The sequence below is a fragment of the Terrapene carolina genome, unplaced genomic scaffold (assembly GCF_002925995.2).
Source record: "Terrapene carolina triunguis isolate 2854851 unplaced genomic scaffold, T_m_triunguis-2.0 Scaffold750, whole genome shotgun sequence".
Classification (NCBI taxonomy): Eukaryota; Metazoa; Chordata; order Testudines; family Emydidae; genus Terrapene; species Terrapene triunguis.
This window is the reverse complement of record NW_020665101.1, coordinates 394,304-414,654: the sequence shown is the minus strand read 5'-3', so window position 1 is coordinate 414,654 and position 20,351 is coordinate 394,304. Positions and strand designations below refer to the sequence as shown.

Sequence of the window (20,351 nt, the reverse complement as noted above, 5' to 3'; positions counted from 1 at the left end):
CACGAGGGTGCTTACGTGGTAAGACTCTGCACCAAGCTTAGCTGGCCCTGGGCGGCTGGGCTGCAGTGACCCCGCCAATGGACCGGGGCAAGGCCGAGAGATGCCCTGGCTAGCTCCCGGCCCACCAGCTGGATGAGATCACCCCGCTCCGCTGCTCCCCCTGGGGCCCGTCACAATCCCCGGCCTCAGGCCACGCCGGCACCTGGCAGCCCCACTGGCCTGTCGCAGGGCACCCGAGGGATGGAGGGATTTAACCGGGCAGCAGAGGGGCCTTGTCCCCGGGGCTCGGTAGATCGGGGAGCAGACTAGCCCTGCAAATCCTGCTAACCCCATTCCCACATTGCCTGGCGCCCCGGACAGCCCCCCCCGCCCCCCCGCACTCACCCGCTATCGTCAGCGTCGTCATTTTCTGCAGCTGCGAGAGAGACAGGAGGCGCTCGGTTATTGGGGGAGGGGGCAGAGTAGGGCGGCCAACTTTCTAATCGCACAAAAGCTAACAACCTTGCCCCGCCCCTTCACTGAGACCCCACCCCACCCCTGCTCCCGCTCACTCCATCCCCCCTCCCTCCGTCGCTCGCCCTCCCCCACCCTCACTCACTTTCACCAGGCTCTGGGGTGGGGCCAGAAATGAGGGGTTCAGGGTGTGGGAGAGAGCTCCGGGCTGAGGCAGGGGGTTGCACTGTGGAGGGTGAAGGCTCCGGCTGGGGGTGCGGGCTCTAGGGTGCGGCCAGGGATGAGGGGTTTGGGGTGTGGGAGGGGGCTCAGGGCTGGGGCAGGGGGCAGGAGTGGGTGCAGGCTCTGGGAGGGGGCTCAGGGCTGGGGTCGGGGTGCAGGTTCTAGGAGGGAGTTTGGGTGCGGGAGGGGGCTCAGGGCTGGGGGTTGAGGTGCAGGAGGGGGTTGGGGTGCAGGAGGGGGTGCGGGCTCCGGGAGGGGGCTCAGGGCTGGGACAGGGAGTCGGGGTGCAGGAGGGGGTTGGGGTGCAGGAGGAGGTATGGGGTGAGGGCTCCAGCCAGGGGGCACTGACCTCAGGCGGCTCCCGGAAGCGGCCGGCATGTCCGGCTCCTTGGCAAAAGTGCAGACAGGTGGCTTTGCGCGCTGCCCACTCCTGCAGGTGCCGCCCCCTCAGCTCCCATTGGCTGCGGTTCCTGGCCAATGGGAGCTGCAAAGCCGGCACGCCTGTTGGAGGCAGCACGCGGAGTCTCCCTGGCCGCCCCTGCGTCTAGGAGCCGGACGTGGCAGCCGCTTCCGGGAGCCGCGTGGAGCCAGGGCAGGCAAGGAGCCTGCCTTAGCCCCGCAGCACCGCCGACTGGACTTTTAACAGCCCGATCAGCAGTGCGGACGGAGCTGCCAGGGTCCCTTTTCGACCGAGCGCTCCACTTGAAAACCGGACTCCTGGCAACACGAGGGCAGTCAGCCCATGCAGCCGAAGGGATTCCTGCACCCCAGGGGCTCGGCAGCCAGCCCAGGGGCTAGCAGACCCAGCGCTGTTCGGCAGGTGGGGCGAGCTCAGCTTTCTGCCCCGGGTTTTCGGGGGACACTCAATGGAAAGCTCTGGCAGCCTGCGAAGTGTGTAATGGCTAGTAGCCCACCTGGCCCTATTGCACCAGGGGCACGGTGCTCACAGGCCCTGTCTGGCACCCACACCCACGCGCAGGCCGGCTCCGCCAACCCCCTCACTCACCTCCTCCTCCTCCTCCCCCGGGCAACAGCTGTGATCGTCCCCGGCCAGCGAGTCTGCAATGGAGACGGGGGGGGGGCAGGGGGGGAGATTAGCAAGTCACACATGAGGGTCAGGCGGCCCATTGGCTGGGGGAGTCACGGGGCCCGTTTGCTGGGGGAGTGTCATGGGGCCTGTTAGTTGGGGGTGAGGCTGGGGTCACAGGGCCTGCTAGCTGGGAGGGGCGATGGGGCCTGTTTTCTGGGTGCAGTGAGGGTGTCTGGGGTGCGTCACGGAACCTGTTAGGTGGGTTGCGGGGGGTGGGTCACGGGGCCTGTTTTTGGAGGGGCTGGGGGGTGTCAAGGGGCCTGTTAGCTGGGTTGTGGAGACTGGGTCACAGGGGCTGTTAGCTGCGTGGGGTGAGGGTGTGGGGGAGTCAGGGGGCTGTTTTTTGGAGGGGGCTGGGGTGTCATGGGGCCTGTTTGCTGGGTGGGGTAAGGGTGTGAGGGGGTCACAGGGCCTGTTAGCTGGGTTGCAGGGGGTGGGTCAGAGGGCCTGTTTGCAGGGTGGGCAGTCGCAGGGGCTGTTAGCTGGCTCGTGTGAGTGTGTGGGGGTAGGGTTGCCAACTTTCTAGTCACACAAAACTGAACACCCTAGCCCCGCCCCTTCCTGGAGGCCCTGCCCCTTCCCTGAGGCCCCACCCCCCACTCATATATTCCCCCTCCCTCGGTGGCTCGCTCTCCCCCACCCTCACTCACTTTCACTGGGCTGAGGCAGGGAGTTGGGGTGCAGGAGGGGGTGAGGGCTCCGGCTGGGGGGGTGCAGGCTCTGGGGTGGGGCTGGGGACAAGGGGTTTGGGGTGCAGGAGGGGGCTCCAGGTTTGGGGGGGGGGGGCTCAGGGCAGGGGCTCGGGGCGTGGGCTTACCGGTCAGCGGCGCTAAGGCAGGCTCCCTGCCTGTCCCGGCTCCGCGCTGCGCCCCGGAAGCGGCCAGCAGGTCCGGGCCCTAGATGCGGGGGCCAGGAGGCTCCATGTGCTGCTCTCGCCCACAGGCACCAGCCAATGAGAGTGCGGAGGCAGTGCTCGGGGCGGGGGCAGCGTGTGGACGCCTGTGGCCCCCCCGCCTAGGAGCCAGACCTGTGGCCACTTCCGGGGCGCAGCTGGGACAGGCAGGGACCAGCCTGCCTTAGCTCTGCTACACCGCCGACTGGACTTTTAACGGCCCAGTCGGCGGTGCTGACTGGAGCCGCCAGGGTCCCTTTTCGACTGGGCGTTCCCGTCACAAACCAGACACCTGGGCACTCTCGGGGGGGGGGGGGGGGGGCATGCGGGCTGTTAGCTGGGTTGCCGGGGATGGGTCACGAGGCCTGTTTGCAGGGTGAGTTTGCTGGATGGGGTGTCATGGGGTCTGGTAGCTGGGTGAGGTGAGGGTGGGGGAGTCACAGGGCTTGTTAGCTGGGTTGCAGGGGCGGTCACGGGGTCTGGTGTTTGGAGGGGGCTGGAGGTATCGTGGGGCCTGTTTGCGGGGTGTTTGTTGGGTGGGGGCACAGGCAGCCCCCCCAAGCGCTGAGGGGCTCGCCAGGCGGCCCTGCCCAGCCTCTGCAGCTCTGAGGTGGGGCCGCCGAAGATGGGAAATAGGCCATAGAAGCCTCAGAAAAAAGGACCCGACCCTCATTTCTCCCAGCAGCCTCTTTTCCAGCACCCTGCTTGTCCCCCAGTTCCCCTCCTCCCCCGGCCCAGTCCCCCTTACCATAAGAACATAAGAGCGGCCATACTGGGTTGGACCAAAGGTCCATCTAGCCCAGTATCCTGTCTTCCGACAGGGGCCAATGCCAGGTGCCCCAGAGGAAATGAACAGAACAGGGAATCATCAAGTGATCCATCCACTGTCGCCCATTCCCAACTTCTGGCAAACAGAGGCTAGGGACACCATCCCTGCCCAACCTGGCTAATAGTCATTGATGGACCTATCCTCCATGAATTTATCTAGTTCTTTTTTGAACGCTGTTATAGTCTTGGCCTTCACAACATCCTCTGGCAAAGAGTTCCACAGGTTGACTGTGCATTGTGTGAAAAAATACTTCCTTTTGTTGGTTTTAAACCTGCTGCCTATTAAGTTCATTTGGTGGCCCCTATTTCTTGTGTTATGAGTAGTAGTAAACAACACTTCCTTATTTACTTTCTCCACACCAGTCATGATTTTATAGACCTCAATCATATCTACCCTTAGGCATCCCTGTTCCAAGCTGAAAAGTCCCAGTCTTATTAATCTCTCCTCATACAGCAGCCGTTCCAGACCCCTAATCATTTTTGTTGCCCTTTTCTGAACCTTTTCCAATTCCAATATATCTGTTTTGAGATGGGGTGACCACATCTGCACGCAGTATTCAAGGTGTGGCCGTACCATGGATTGATATAGAGGCAATAGGATATTTTCTGTCTTATTATCTATCCCTTTCTTAATGATTCCCAACATTCTGTTCGCTGTTCTGACGGCTGCACATTGAGTGGATGTTTTCAGAGAACTCTCCACAATGACTCCAAGATCTTTCTTGAGTGGTAACAGCAAATTTAGACCCCCTGATTTTATATGTATAGTTGGGATTGTGTTTTCCAATGTGCATTACTTTGCATTTACCAACATTGAATTTAATCTGCCATTTTGTTGCCCAGTCACCTAGTGTTGAGAGATCCTTTTGTAGCTCTTCGCAGTCTGCCTGGGACTTAACTATCTTGAGTAGTTTTGTATCATCTGCAAATTTTGCCACCTCACTGTTTACCCCTTTTTCCAGATCGTTTATGAATATGTTGAATAGGACTGGGCCCAGTACAGACCCCTGGGGGACACCACTATTTACCTCTCTCCATTCTGAAAACTGACCTTTTATTCCTCCCCTTTGTTTCCTGCACTCTACCCCGATATAACACAGGTTCGCATACAAGGCGGTAAAGCTCTGACATGCTGCTCTGAGCAGCGTGTTAAGGGTGCCAGGCCAGGCCGGGGCTGAGGGGTTCAATAAGGGGCAGAGGGTCTCGGGGGCGGTCAGGGGCTCTCCCCCACCAAGGCCTGGGGGGCAGGAGCTGTGGGAGGGCACTTTTGGGGGCCCCGCAGTCCCAGAATGGCCCGGGGGATTAGCGGGGGGCCAGGAGCAGCCTGCTCCGCTTCCCTCGCTCCGGCCGCAGCCGTGTCGCTCGGGGGAAGGGGCTTGGGGGAAGGGATCCCCCCCCTCAGTCACTGGCAGCGGCGGAAGTGGAGCAGCCCGGCCCCAGCCCGCGGCGCTCCGCTTCCCGCCGCAGGTGAGTACAGGGGGGCATCCTTTCTCCAACCTCCCCGCACTCACCGGCGGCAGGAAGCGGAGCGCCGCGGCTGGGAGGTGGCAGAATGGAGCGGACTGGGGCCGGGCTGCTCCGCTTCCCGCCGCTGCCGGTGAGTGCCTGTCAGGGCGCCAGGGGAGGGGTGGATAGGGGTCGGAGCAGTCAGGGGACAGGGGGGTTGGGTAGGGGGTGGGGTCCTGGGGGTGATTAGGGAGGGGGGTCTCTGGAGGGGGCGGTCAGGGAACAAGGAATGGAGGTGGGGAAGCAAGTTTTATATAAAGCGGTCTCACCTATAACGCGGTGAGATATTTTGTCTCCCAAGGACCGCGTTATATCGGGGTAGAGGTGTCTCTTTTAACTAGTTACCAATCCATGAGAGAACCTTCTCCCTTATCCCATGGCAGCTCACTTTGCTCAAGAGCCTTTGGTGCAGGACCTTGACACAGGCTTTCTGAACGTCTAAGCACACTCTATGCACTGGATCCCCCTTGCCCGGGCTGCTGGTACCTCCATTGGGCTGGTGGCCCTCGTACACCTCGTAGATCTTGTAGGGCTGCATGGGTGTGTCCTTGGTGCCGTCGTAGATCAGCTTGAACTCGCGGCTCTTGTTGAGGGCGCAGCGCAGGTTGGCTTTCCACTTGGCTGGGTCCGGCTCATCTACCCCTTCGTTGTACTTGCCGGTCTCCTTGGCCCAGGCCTGGGAGGTTGGGATGCAGGGGGTGGTCACAGACATAGGTCAAGCCCCAGCCCAGCCCCAGTGCTAGGAGCCCGGGAAATCCAAGCTTTTGCCTGTCCGCTGATGAAAGATTCACTCCTGAACTGCTCTGTGGCTAAGCGGTGACAAGGGGCAGCCGCGGGGTGGCCCGGGGAGAAGGGAGCTCAGAGACGCTCTCCCAACAGAACATGTAATTCACTGGCAGGCCAACACCAGGGCCAGAGCCGCCTTCTGCAGTGACACCGGCTGGCATAAAATGCCACGGGCTTCCGGGCCTGGCCGACAGCAGCACATCACCCTTCCGCAGCTGCGTCCGCAGGGTAGTTCAAAGAGGGGTGCGGACATCACGCCTCCTGCTGCGAGGCGGGTATGATCGGCCCTGTTTCATGGGGAGCGAGGGGGAACTGAGGCCTTTTCAAACACCTCAAGAGACGGCTAACTGAGCGGCCTGGCGGCTAGTCCCACGCAGCTAGCAGGGTGCATTCTGGGACACCGTCCCGTGAGCCTCCCCGCAAGGGGGCAGAGGGACCCATGGTCTGCTCCAGTGCAGCAGCTCCTGGGAGTCCCAGTTGGGGTCACGTCACATTGTGCGCGTGACCCAGCCAACCCCGTTCCTTACATGTCAGTTGGGTGCCATGTGCCCCGAGGGGTACCCCCACCCCAGCCTGGCGTCCCACGGGCCCCTGGGCGCTCACCTTGAACACGGTGTTCTCGTCGTCCTGCGTGGGGACGTGCCGGGTGGCATGGCGCCAGGGGATGCAGAAGAGCTTCCGCTCGGGGTTCACCCACTGCAGGCCTGGGTACTGGTTGCTGTTCACTTGGGCGATGAGCCAGGGCTTCAGGCGGATGCGACGGGGATGCGCGTTCATGGCGACTCACTGGGCTATGCCGGCCACCAGCCTGCGCACTGAGAGAGAGGAAGAGGCTGTTACGGGGCCAGGTACGCAGGGGAGAGGGCAGAGCTAAGGGGAAAGGAATGAGGGAGGGGGAAGGGCAGGGATAATAGTAGGGGGGGAGGCAGAGTCCACCCTTCCCCATTTTTCACAGACTCACAGATCTGTCAGGCTGCGAGGGACCTCGAGAGATCACCAAATCCAGCCCCCTGCGCTGAGGCGGGACCAGGTAAACCTGGACCATCCCTGACGGGGGTTTGTCCAACCTGTTCTTTTTCCTTTATTCAATTCAATTTTATTAAATCGCCTGTGACTAAGGCGAAGATTTTGTCCCGGTTATTTTTTGTAAAAGTCACAGACAGATCACGGGCAATAAACAAAAATTCACGGAAGCCGTGACCTGTCCCTGATTTTTACTGAAAATATCAGTGACAAAATGGGGATCTGTGGGTGCCCACACCACCTGCAGTGGGTCAGCTGCATGGCGGCTAGGAGCTCCGGGGGCCCCCATCGCAGATTGCGGGTCAGCGCTCCAGGGTCCCCCATCGCCCATGGCTGGGAGCTCGGGAGTTCCCCCATCACCCGCGGCAGCCAGGAGCTCGGGGGTTCCCCCACCACCCGCGACGTCGGGAGTTGCGGAGTTCCCCCACCACCCGCAGCGGCGGAAGTTGCGGAGTTCCCCCACCGCCCACAGCAGCAGGAGTTGCGGGGTACCCCCACCGCCTGCGGCAAGCTTGGAGCTCCGGGGCCGCCAGAGGCGATGAGAGTACCCTGAAGCTCCCCACCACCGCAGGCTGAAGTCACGGAGGTCGCTGGAAGTCATGGATTCCGTGACTTTTGCAACCTCCATGACTAAATTGTGACTAAGCCTTATCTATGACACATCTGCTGCGAATACAAAAGACAAACCTACAAATCTAAAGTCACCACAACATCTATATCCGTGTTTCTCAACCTTTTCGATACCATAGACGGGCTTGCTGCCTTCCTAAACTGTGTCAGGGGATCTCAGGGACCGGCACCGGTCCACGAACCGGTCGGTGAGAAACACTGATGTATATGATCCATTAAAATGTCAGTCAGAGCCTAATAAAAACTCTCTTCTTCAGCGTAATACTAAAAGGACAAACATTGCCACCGTTTTGATTACTACCAGGGACTGAGAAGAAACGAAAAACATTATCTTTGGAGATGGTGATCAAAGCTCGTTTCCTATATAAGAGGTAAAATCCCGCGTGCTCTCAGAAGCTGGAAAATTCGACAATTCAAAAGAGAGCGAGCTAGATTCTCCAGCACTCCAGATTTACATGGGCAAAACCGAAAATGGGAAGGAACGTTTCGACAGCTTGAAGGACAGCGGTTTCCATGGTTTGGCATCTTAGCTGAGTCTGTGCCTTAAGCAACGGGGGTTTGAGAACTCATTCAAATATAGTTCAAAGACATGGGCCATCTTCAAAGGAGAAAACCAAAAGGCAAACTTGGAATCATGAATCATAGCCAGATGTTCTTCTGGGGGATGGATTGTCATGCTCTGTCTGAGTAGCTGATTACATCAATTAAAAGATATTGACAATAAAGTGAGTAGCAGAAAAACCCAACAGAGCTATGATAAACTGGCGCGTGTTATGCCAGGTTGTTCCTCCATCTCCTGGAGGCAAAGAAGGGGCAGTTTATAATCTGGAAGAGGACAGATTTTAAAGCAAAATATAAGAAAAGCAATGCACGCTGCTCTACTACTTACAGAAAGAACAGCCAACTCGGCATGTAAAAACGAGGCAGGGGTAGACTTTGGGAGAAATAAAAGTTGTTAAAAATATTTTTTTGAACAGATCTCTAAGGCCAAAATTTATCCCCTTAACCAAATTTCAACCCCATAGACCATCTGCAATATTATTTTTGCATTAAAAATTCTTAGTGCCGGGGGCAACTCTGTTCCCACCATATGAGCGTGTAAAAAAGGGCAGAGCTAAGGGCCTTTTGGTTTAAGCCTTTATGATAAGGGGACCAGTGGTCCGAATGATAAAACTTTATCCCTAACTAAGTAAAAGCAGAGACTTGTTCCACAGGGTGGCTTCCACTCAATTTGCAGAGGGGTTCGTCCCCAAAATCATGATCTTGATCTTATAATTAAGTTACCATGAGAGGGAAAACAAGATAATAACTGGAGGAGTTCGTGATCAAACAACCCCGTCATCAGCATATCATGACACTGGGATAGGTCGACCCTTAATTTGTGGCGGAGAGAAATTACCTTCCGTTAAAACATCCACCACTTTATTAATATGTACATTAAAAAGAAGAGGGGCTAGAAGGCATCCTGGGCGTACTCCCCTAGAAACCAGGGAAATGTTGATTTTAGTTCTGACCCTAGCCATACTGCCCTGGGCTAGGGCCTCCAAACGAGTCAAAAGTCTCAGATGGTTACCCATCCTTCTTAACATCAGCCAAAGTTTGCCTTGATCAATAGAACCAAATGCCATCTTTTGATCTATGAAAGCAACATACACTCTAGTACCCTTAACCTCCATATATTTATAAATCATATAGGATAAAATATAGCAATTATCAATTGGGGCTCTACCAGCCCTAAAATTGGACTGCTCTGCCTATAATAAATTAGCCGCGAAAGCCCATATTTCAAGTTGAGATATTAAACATCTAGAGTAAATTTTCCCTGCCACATATAACCAGCTAATAACGCTATACGAAGCAGGATTCTTTCTAGCCCTATTTCAAAAATAGAAACTATAAGACTGGATATCCAGACAGACAGACAGAACCCATCCAATATGGTTAACGAGGGTAAATAATTTAGCCAAGACTGGGGAGAACCAATTAAGATTCTTCTGAAAAACTTCCGTCAGGAGAAAATCTTCCCCTGAAGCTTTTGTCCGTTGTTGGGCTAAACTAAATGACTGCAATTCACTGTCCATTTCGGAAGGCCGGGGTGGTAAATCCAAGAGAGGGTTCCCCATTGCACCAGCTATGGCAGAAGTAGATGAATCACTAAGGCCCGGGCTTCATCATGAATATGGGGCTCCTCAGCTGGAGTGTATCTACCAGCGCTAAAGCTGCCATCTTCCAAAATGTAGAAGAATTTTTAGGTTTTGCTTCTGCTTCAAAATCCTTCCACAAGGATCTAAGATATTCTTGGGAGGCATGTCATATAATAAACTTTTATATCTTCTTCTGGCCTCTACTACATCCTGAAATAAATTAGGAGAGGGATTTCATCTTACCCTCCTAGCTACACGCGCGAGAACAGACTTTTCCTTCACAGTCCACACAAACCAAGTGCGCAATCTCTAGAAGCATTTAGAATAGCTAAAACCAAAGTCAACTTGTTTAGAGACAAATGGTTGTACGGACTTCACCAGCAGCTCATGTTAGTCACAAATTTGAGAGGAATTCTCAGACTTAATAATGATGTCTCTGAGAGCTCTAACACGCGAGTCCTCCAATCTCCTCAATGATTGGTCATGAATGGCCGGGGTCCATTTTAGTCTTTTACAACCGCTTTGGTCCACAGGGGTAATAAAAGCCTCTTCTTCACTCATCAGAAATACAACTCTCCCTAGAAAGAGCACATCAGTCGTAACTATAGAGCAAGGCTGGTGGGTCACTAGCCTGTCTCTAAAAGCCTCCAGTGACGGGGATTCCACGACCTCCCTTGGACGCCTGTTCCAGAGCTGAACTACCCTGAGAGTTAGAAAGTTTTTCCTAATATCGAACCTAAGTCTGCCCTGCTGCAGATTACGCCCTTACTGCTTGTCCTACCGTCAGTGGACATGGAGAACAACTGATCCCCGTGCTCTTTATAACAGCCCAGAACAGATGTGAAGACTGTTCTCAGGTCCCCCCTCAGGCTTCTTGTCTCAAGACTAAACAGACCCCGTGTTTTAACCTCTCCTCACAGGTCAGGCTTTCTAAACCTTTGATCATTTTTGTTGCTCTCCTCTGAACTCTCTCCACATCTTTCCTGAAGTGTGACACTCAGCACTGGATACCAGACACCAGCCGAGGCCTCACCAGTGCCGGGCAGAGCAGGACAGTTACCGCCCATGTCTTACATATGACGTTCCTGTTAACAAGCCCCAGAAGGAAATTCGCTTTTTTCACAGCCGCCTGACACGGCTGACTCATATTCAGTGTGTGATCGACTGTAGCCACCAGCTCCTTTTCAGCAGGGCAACCACCTAGCCAGTTATTCCCCATGTGGACAGCCACACTCGGGATAGGGTGGGGAAAGCGCACAGAGGTCGGGCTCCAGGCCCAACCAGTCCTCAGCCTCTCTGCTGGGACTGCCAAGGAGGGGGCTGGTTGGTGCCAGCTATGGGGGTGTTTTCTGATGCAGACACCTGCTCGTTAGGAACTGGGCAGAGACCCAACAAATTCATCTCATGTAGGCCACCAACCAGCCAGCAGCTGCTGCCTTCCAGTTACTGCCAAGAAAAGCTGGATTCAGGGCAGTGCCCTCGCCACGAGGGGCCCATTCCCCACCCCCAGAGACCCCCCAAACGCCTGCCCCTCCTGCACACACACGATGTGAACTGAGACGCCCCTTTCTCCTCTGAGCCCAGAGCCCCCATTCCCTCCCCACTTCGCCCAAGGTGACTGCCGCTCCAGCCATCCCATCCCAAACGCAGGCCAGCGGCCGCTGCCTCTAGGTGGCCCACGGGACTACCAGGGCCTGCTTGTTTGCCCTCCCCTGCTGCTTGGGCCTCCACTCACACCTCCTGGCCAGCTGGGACAGCTCCTGGGGTGGGGGCGGGGTGCTGGATGCGATGGGGGCTCCAGGCCCCAGTCCATGTGGTGGGGGGAGGGACATCCCGGCTGAGGAGACACCCTGGCTCAAATTATATTTGGGGCAAGAGTCAGCTGGGATGGGAGCTCGCGGTGGTGCTGCAGGGTGGGGTTCTTATGTGGGGTCTCCTGGCTGGCTTCTGTTGGGGGGGTCCCAGTTGGGGTAGGTGCCATGGGGGCTCCCCCAGTGCATGGGGTTGGGCTGCTGGCTCGCAGGAGCAGGGGGCTCACGCTGGGGCGGGCGCAGGGGTTGCTGCGCTGTATGAGCCCTGGGGCTCTGGCAGGGATGGGCTCCATGCCACCTCTCTCCCAGTGCCCGGGCACTTGCTCAACAGCTTCTCCTTCCGGTCCCGCTTCCTCTTTCAGCCCCTCCTGCAGGATACCGTGGGGCATGCACACGGCCTTGTTGCTGGGGACGCAGAGGAAAAAACCCAACCCCGAGAGCCAGCTGCGAGGCCTTTCGAAACAGGCCTGCGTCAAGAACCCCGGCACCAGCCGCCCACGGCCCCACACAGCAGCTGTTCTGCGGCGCGACACACCGGCAGATTGCTAAGAGGCTGCCTGCGCCCGAGGTCCCCAAGCTAGCACTGCATTACAGGGCACGCTGGATTAGGGCCTGGCCGCCTGACAGATCTCAGACAGGAGCTGTCAACGGGGAGCCAGCGTTGGATGGGAGGGTTCCCAGCGGGGCCCTGCAGGGCGCGGCCCGAGGCCTCACGCGAGTCACCGTTTTCCTCAATGAGCTGGAAGTCCACATACAAATCGCTGCTGGTAAAGTCTGCGGCTGACCCGCAGACGGGCAGGTGTGTAAGGCCGAGGATGGGGCAGTCCGACCGAGCCATCCGGATCGCTTGGGAAGCTGGACCCAGGCAAACAAAACGTGTGTACAAGTTACACCTCGAGGAACAAGGAACACAGGACGCGAATGGGGGCCTGGGTCCTCGAACGCAGAGACTCTGGGGTCACAGTTGCTAAGCAACTCAACAAGAGCTCCCCGGGCGACAGAAAGGCGAATGCGGTTCTGGGATGTATAAACGGGAGCGATGCCTAGGAGCAGCGGGGTGATTTTACCTCTGTACCCGGCCTTGGGGAGACCGCTCCTGGGATCCTGCGCCCCGTTCTGGGCGCCGCAGAGGGTGCAGAAAAGAGCCACAAAAAAGACTGCAGGGCTGGAGAAAATGCCTGACAGCGAGAGACTTAAAGAGACCGACAATCTATTTAGCTCATCAAAGGAAGATGTAGAGGCGACCCGATTTACAGTGTGTGAGTGCCGGCAAAGGGAGAAAATACCAGGGTCTCATGAAGCCAGACAGCGCAAGAACCACTGGCTGGAAGCGGACGCCGGACAAATTAAAATCAGGTACAAACTGTGACCAGGGAGGGTGGTTCACCACTGGCACAAACTACTGAGGGATGTGGCAGATTCTCCATCGCTCGGGGTCCTCAGAGCCAGCCTGGCAGCCTGTCTGGAAGATTTGCTTTAGCCAGACATAAGCTATTGGACTCAAAACAAGGGTAACGGGGTGAAATGTAACCGCCCGTGATACACGACGGCCTAGGTAAGCTAATGTGGTTCCTTCTGGCCTTCAACTCCTTGAATCTATGAACCTTCTCACACAAAACAAGTCCTGTTATTGCCAAGATTTAAAAAAAAACAACAACAAAACCACAGTTTCTGTAGGTCCTACAAAAAATACAACAAAAAATACAAAAAACCCCACACCACTCTGCATGAGCTCCCCCGGCTCCCTCCCTGGCTTCACAGCTGCCAAGTGGCAGACCCTGGCTACAGCGTGGCTGATGCGGGGGCAACGCCAGGAGGCCAGGTTCCTCGCAGCTCTGGGATAACGGCGATGCCAGGAGGAGGGAGTCGGGCGCTGGAAATGGAGGAGACGCAGCAGAACTTTTCCTCCCCCCCCCCCCCCCCGAAGCTTCTTCGGAGAGAGGATTTCAAATAAGCCCGGGAAAAGGAGAGAAGAAAGCCCACGTGGGCAGGTGGGGCCTGGGAGGAGGGGATCTCGTTGCCGGGCTGCCCCCGCCTCCTCCCCTTTGCTGCCAGTGCTCACCATTTCCTTCGCTCTCTCGGAGGTGAATGCCGAGCCCAGCTCTGTGCAGTCTGCACCCATGGGAGCAGGTCACCGGGGACGGGGCACACACCGCCCTGCCCTCGGGCCCATCGACGCCTGGAGGGTGGATGAGGGGAGCGTTGAACAGCCCCGAGCCTGGAGAAGAGAGAGTCACGGTGCGGGCTGCACACCTATCGCTCCGGGGGTGGGGGGGGTAAGGCCATGCCCTGAGGGAGGACGATGCCCTATGCGGGGCCCACCACGCCCTGGTCTCTGTGGGGGGGGGCGGCCGGAGCCCCGGGGGGAGGGCAGCGAGCCCCGGCGGGGGCTCCGCTCTCCCCCCGGCAGCCGGGGGGAGGGCGGCCAGAGCGCCGGGGGGACTCGGCTCTCCCCCGCGGCGGCCAGAGCGCCTGGGGCAGGGCAGCGAGCCCCGGCTGGGGCTCGGCTCTCCCCCCCCCCCCGGCGGCCAGAGCGCCGCGCCGCCGCCCCCCTCCAGGTGCCGCCCCAAGCACCAGCTTGGGTGCTTGGTGCCTGGAGCCGGCCCTGGGGCGTGGGGCGACACACCAAGCACGCGTCTCCTGTAGACCTGCCGCCCACAGGCTGGGAGAGGAACCCAGCCTGGCCTGCCGCTCCTACGCCCTCAGGCAGCTTGGCAAGAGCCCTGACACAGGAACGGCATCCCGTCCCCTGGGGAGGAGAGCGACAGATACCCACCTAGCCCAGGGCCTGGGGAGAGCTCTTAACTCCAGTCCAGTATGATCTTAGACACCCCACACGATGGGGAGCCCCTTCCCCCGTCTGGCACAGCTCCCTGGTGGATGCTGACCGCACCCCCGCACAGCCCTCGGTCCCTGCGGGGTTCTTCACAGGCTGCTCCACGTGTATTTTAATCACTCACCCGAAGTCCAGGCCCCGGCTCTGCGCACACAGCTGTGACCTCCCTTGCACGGCATACCTTGCAGTTTTCTCACACACACACACGTATTATTCTCCTCCCCCCCCCGCCCCCATGGCACCAGTTTGAATCCAGCCTGGGTTGGAGGAACCAGATGGCGATTGGGGGCCAATGTGAAATTAACCTGGGGGGTGGGGGCAGGTTGTGACCACTGGGCCTACAAATCTACCCAAATTGCAACGTTCGCGCTACACCGCGAGCGTAGAGTCATCGTGTAAAACAACCGCCGTGGATGGGAACAGGCGCAAGAAATCCAGACAGAGAAACTGGATTAGTCTATACCCATGTCGCTGTCATCCCAGGAGTGTGGATACGATGCTGGTTAAAAACAGAAGATGTGGAACCGGAAATTGGCAAACCAAAGTTGGTCTGTCGGGTATTAGGCCTAATTAGTGGACAGAATAACGCGGGGACGGGCTGTTCCACCCACCACTCCCTTCTGGGGTCCTTAAAGAGAGAGACTCTGGGGAAAAAGGACAGACAGACAAGCGTCACCATCCTGGCAGCCACACCCCCACCCCAGCTCCTGGGACCCCAGACCTTCTTAGTGCCAATCCTAACGGATGTCCTGACCAGGCCGGGCCAGAGAGAGGGACCCAGATGACACAGCCGCCCTGCCAGCTCCAGCTGAAGCCCATCCCCACCGCCTGGGATGAAACAGGACCAGACATGAAACAGCAGACACAACGGCTCCAGCTGGGGTGAGCAGATAGCAGGTCTGACAAATCAGGATGGGGGTGAGGGTAACAGACGCCTCTATAAGACAAAGCCCCAAATATCAGGGACATCTGGACACCCAAGCGCCAGCCCATCTCAATGGATAGAACTTCTCTTCTCCCCCAAAGGGCAGTTACCACCATCTTTGGTACCACCTAAGGGCTGGTCAAACAAGGGGGGTTTCCTTCTAAAACTCCCCCCAGCTAAAGGGAAAGGGGACACGGGAGGCTGTGAAAACGAAAGCCTCACTTAAGAAGTTACATTTCACAGGCTCAAACTAGTTTTCTCCCTTTTCCATACCTTTAGCAAAGGCTAACGGGATGTTGGCTGTTGCGTTTGCCACGGTGCGAGGCAGGCATAGGTCTCTGCACACCAAACTCGGGACCTTTTTGATGCTGGACAGTGACTGGGTTACGTTAACTTCTTTGGCCCGTTTGTTCCCTTGAACTCAAGCAACGCCAGGTTTCTTTTTGGTCCCTCTCTAACCTGAGAGGAGGGTCCATGTTAGGATATAGATATCCAGGCCTGTCTGCAAAGGCCTATACTTTAAGAATGTAGGTGTGTTTTTATCACTTAGCTAGTTATAAAGGTATAAAAGAAAGAATTAAAATCACTGTCTGCCGGTGTCAGGGCCTTTTTTCACTGTGACAGTCTGAGGCCCTGTTCTTAGGCTAAGGCCTTTGGCTAAGTAGCAGAGGCAGCCGTAAGCTGGGAAGTGAACGGTCCCATCCTCCCATCCCAAACCAGTCCCATTGAAATAAGGCAATCTGGGGCTGTTAGAAAGGTGATCCGATCGATCACCTCCAGAGAAAGGGAAGAGCCTAAAAGATTGAAAGAAAACTTAGTTTAATAGCATCCTGTCTGGAAAGAACTTACTTATTAATAGCTGGGATGTAAAATTCTTATTTTTGTATTGTTTTATTACTGTAGTCTTTACTTTCCTATTGTTTGTCTGTATAATCTCCGTCTGGTTTTGTGATTGTTTCTGTCTGCTGTATAATTAATTTTGTTGGGTGTAAACCAATTAAGGTGGTGGGATATAATTGGTTAAATAATCATGTTACAATATGTTAGGATTGGTTAAGGTATAGCAAAGCAGAACTCAAGGTTTATTATATAGTCTGCAGTCAATCAGAAAGTAAGGGGGGAATGGGAACAGGGAATGGGAGTGGAGGAATTGGGATCATGTTTTGCTAAGGGGGGGGAATGGGGACAGGGACACAGGCAAGGCTCTGTGGTGTCAGAGCTAGGAATGGGGACACTGAGGAAGGAAACTGGAATCATGCTTGCTGGAAGTTCACCCCAATAAACATCAAATTGTTTGCACCTTTGGACTTCGGGTATTGTTGCTCTCTGTTCATGCGAGAAGGACCAGGGAAGTGAGAGGGTAAAGGAATAAGCCCCCTAACAGTCCATCCAAACAGTGTCCAGCTTCACTTCCTGTCTCAAACTGTTCTCCAGCATTGCTGTGCACTGTGAAGCAGTTGCCACATTCCACCCCAGAACTGGCTGCTTTTCAATGGTGGGTGTGCAATTCCTGATGTATTGGACAAGATTCTGCCATCTGTCCTCCCGTTGAGTAGTACCTTACTCATCAACCAGCTGCAGGAAGGTCTGTGGGGCAGCACGCGGCGTAAGGCACCCATCAGCAAGCGTCAGAGTGGCAGAATGTAGGCTATTATTATTTTATTCCCAAGACAAACATTTGATTTCCCAAGAATCGAGGTTGCTCAAGCGCATTTCCTCTGGACGCAACCACTGCAAATCCAGCTAAACCACTGCTGAGTCGGCGCTCACATCCACCCGCAGCCCTGCTCACGTGCCCGGCTGAACACACCCATGGACTCCTTCCCCCACCAGCAAACTCCCCCTCAAGTCAAACCGCTCCCCGGTGCACATCTCCACTCCCAGCGAGATCAAGGCATGTGTTCCACAGACATACATGCGCCAGCCATGTCAATCGTGTGTTTTTTGCAAGTGAAGGAGGGGGATGGGCCCCACTGACAAGCACTGTTTTTATGGACATAGTTAGGGCCCTACCAAATTCGCGGCCATGAAAAACGCGTCACAGATCGTGAAATCTGGCTTCCCCCCCGTGAAATCTGGTCTTGTGTGCTTTTACCCTATACTATACAGATTTCACAGGGGAGACCAGCATTTCTCAAATTGCGGGTCCTAACCCAAAAGGGAGTTGCAGGGGGGTGTCAAGGTTATTTTAGGCATGTTACAGTATTGTCACCTTTACATCTGCGCTGCCTTCAGAGCTGGGCAGCTGGAGAGCAGCAGCTGTTGGCCAGGAGCCCAACCAAAGGATAAAAATCCATTTAAAACACTGGATTTTTTTTAAAATTACATAAATTACATTTGAAAGTGATGATCTATGTTAAGGCCTAAATTTATTATAATCTATCATCATTTAAATTAAATACAAAATAATAATATGAAGCAGTACATGTTTGCTGCCAAGTTTTAAAGAACGTCAGACCACTGAACTGGTGGAAGTTGCTGGTGAAGCACCTGGAACCCGAGTTTGCTGAAATTCTAAACTACCTTTTGGAAGCAGCAGCCCCTTCTGCAGGTACAGAGAGAACAGTTGCTTCAGATCAGCTTATTCAGCTAGGTCAGTTCAATGACTACTAGCTCCTTCAAAGTTAAGAGACCAATTGGGAGTTGCAAAAGCAGGAAAGCTTGTTTTCCTCTCCCAAACTGTGAATAAAAACTAGGTGTGAGAGGATGAGCTCTACTAGTTCTAAACCCTTGAAGGATTTGGTGACTAGAAACAATTCATTCATAAGAACATAAGAACGGCCGTACTGGGTCAGACCAAAGGTCCATTCAGCCCAGTATCCTGTTTACTGACAGTGGCCAATGCCAGGTGTCCCAGAGGAAGTGAACCTAACAGGCAATGATCAAGTGATCTCTCTCCTGCCATCCATCTCCACCCTCTGACAAACAGAGGCTAGGGACACCATTCCTTACCCATCCTGGCTAATAGCCATTAATGGACTTAACCTTCATGAATTTATCTAGTTCTCTTTTAAACCCTGTTATAGTCCTAGCCTTCACAACCTCCTCAGGCAAGGAGTTCCACAGGTTGGCTGTGTGCTGTGTGAAGAAGAACATTCAGTTCACTAACTGCAGATACTTCCTTTCTTTTATAAATCAGTTAGTTTTAAATGCAAAACATGTTTTGATAAACTTTTTGAACTGTTTTCAAACTTTATCAAACAGATAAACTTTTTCAACTGTTTTTTCTCAGGTATCCAGCAATTTTAAGGTAGTTTAAGGGAAAAAAAATAAACTGTGTTTTTGTGCATTTTTAATTGAATCTGAATTCTCATCCAAGTTAAAACTTAATCATCTATTGTATAAGAAATGCTTCATTCCCCATTTTCTAATTGAATACAAATGTAAAAATTAAGAATCTGAATAAATGTCTCTCAAGCTGCATAATTGCTTAAATAAAAAAAAAGTGTCTAGCTACAGCATATCCTCCTGGTTACCAAAAAGAAGCCCCAAATTTAACATAACGGCTGCAAATGTGTTTTAATGGTTACCAACCAATGAGAACTGACCTGTCTTTAGGAAAATAAAAAGTGCAAATGCAAAACATGATTAAAATTGATTATTTAAATCAAGGTTTCCTCTTTGTAACAGGGCAGGTTGATTTAAATCAGCAAATGTAGTTCTTGTCCTGGTTTCTGCAGGGAAGGCGCTCTCAAAACAGCTGACTACCCAGAGGAAAACTGACACTGACTACCCAGAGCGCTGTCAGTTACCAGATGCAGCTTTCCACATGGAAATGTCCCGGTTAGACTGATGTTGTCCCTGTAATACTGGGCATTTGTCACTATGCTGGGCGCTAGGGTCGGTCTGGACTTCATGGCGACAGCAGGGACGAGAACGGCAACCGAGCTGTTGTGAAAACACGACAGGCCCCTGCCACGAGAGCGACAGTGAGCGACAGACACAGAGGAGTAGGGCGCACAGTTCTGATCCTGTCCACTCAGTGCAGCAGTGCTGATCCGCACACACACTCTGAGGGCCATTACAGCAGACAGAGTCCTGAGCAGGAGGAGGAAAGGGGCTGTGAAGTGAAATTTGCTATGGCCTGGATCCTCAAAGGCTGAAGCCAATAGGAGTTAGGCACCGAAATACCTTTCAAGATCTGATCTAAGTTTGCCAGGTTAGTAATTGTCATAGTGCAGTATAAGAAGTTCCTGATTGACGGAGGGGGCAGGTAGATCTAGTGGGGAGGGTGCTGGGAGACCTGGATGCAATTCCTGGCTCTGCCAAAGACTCCCTGTGTGACTTGGGCAAGTCACTTAGTCTCTCTGTGCCTCAGTTTCCCATGGAGATAATATCGCTGCCCTGCACATGAGCAGTTCCACTGACTTCACTAAGTTTCCTCATATGCTTAAAGTTAGACGCTCGCCTTTAAGTTCCCTGCTGAACCAGGCTCAGACATGACCTCGGGTTCGTTTCTTAGAACTCTGTGCCTCTCTTCTCCTTTAAGACACCCTCGCTTGCCCCGCTCTGCTTGATTAGAACCTGCTGCAGCTTCCGCTCAGCCCCAGTGGCCAGAAAACAACTGGCTGAGCTCGTCCTTCCTGGGACGCAGGAGCAGCGCTGCAGGTAAGAAGAAAATGGGGAAACCCTCGAACGTGCCAGGTGCTGTACAAAGCCAGAACAAGACAACAGTCTAGGAGAGTTCTCTCGGTCCCGTTCTCGGGAGAGCTAAGAACGCAGGAGCAATTTAGAAACTTAAAAAACCCAAACAGTTACGTGCCGTTCACCACACACACACACATACCAGTGGCGGATTTCCACACGGGCCAACGGGGCCCAGCCAATTTGAGGCCCCTGGAAAAATCTCCCCACGCCACAGCCCTGGGGTTGGAGGAGCTCTTGCTCTCTGCAGTGGCCCCGGGGCACAGAGCTTCTCTGGTCTCTGGGCTGCGGGTGGGGGGCACAGAAAGGAGTGAGTGGGGGCAGGGCTGTGGGGGAAGGGGTGGAATGGAGGAGGGCTCTGGGCAAGGGGGTAGGACAAGTTGGGGGCAGGGGCGGGGCAGGGCCACAGTTCCAGCACCAGGATCCCACCCTTGCTCCAGCCCAGGGCCCCAGGAGACCTCAATCCACCTCTGTCTCTCTCTCTCTCTCTCTCTCTCTCTCTCTCTCTCTCTCACACACACACACACACACACACACACACACACACACACACACACACAC

The 20,351-nt window shown here is 54.9% G+C and overlaps 1 protein-coding gene across 1 annotated transcript in view; it reads right to left on the bottom strand.

The window, feature by feature from the left end:
* IRF5 (interferon regulatory factor 5) overlaps positions 1–20,351 on the bottom strand; it is a 37,270-nt gene that overhangs the window by 3,482 nt on the left and 13,437 nt on the right. Inside the window, exons 3-6 of the mRNA XM_026660305.1 lie at positions 6,381–6,592; positions 5,478–5,667; positions 1,682–1,734; positions 385–415 (exon numbers count right to left, since the gene is read on the bottom strand). Of these exons, the coding sequence (XP_026516090.1) occupies positions 385–415; positions 1,682–1,734; positions 5,478–5,667; positions 6,381–6,554 (448 nt within the window). The 5' untranslated portion in view covers positions 6,555–6,592. The remainder of the gene's footprint in view (positions 1–384; positions 416–1,681; positions 1,735–5,477; positions 5,668–6,380; positions 6,593–20,351) is intronic.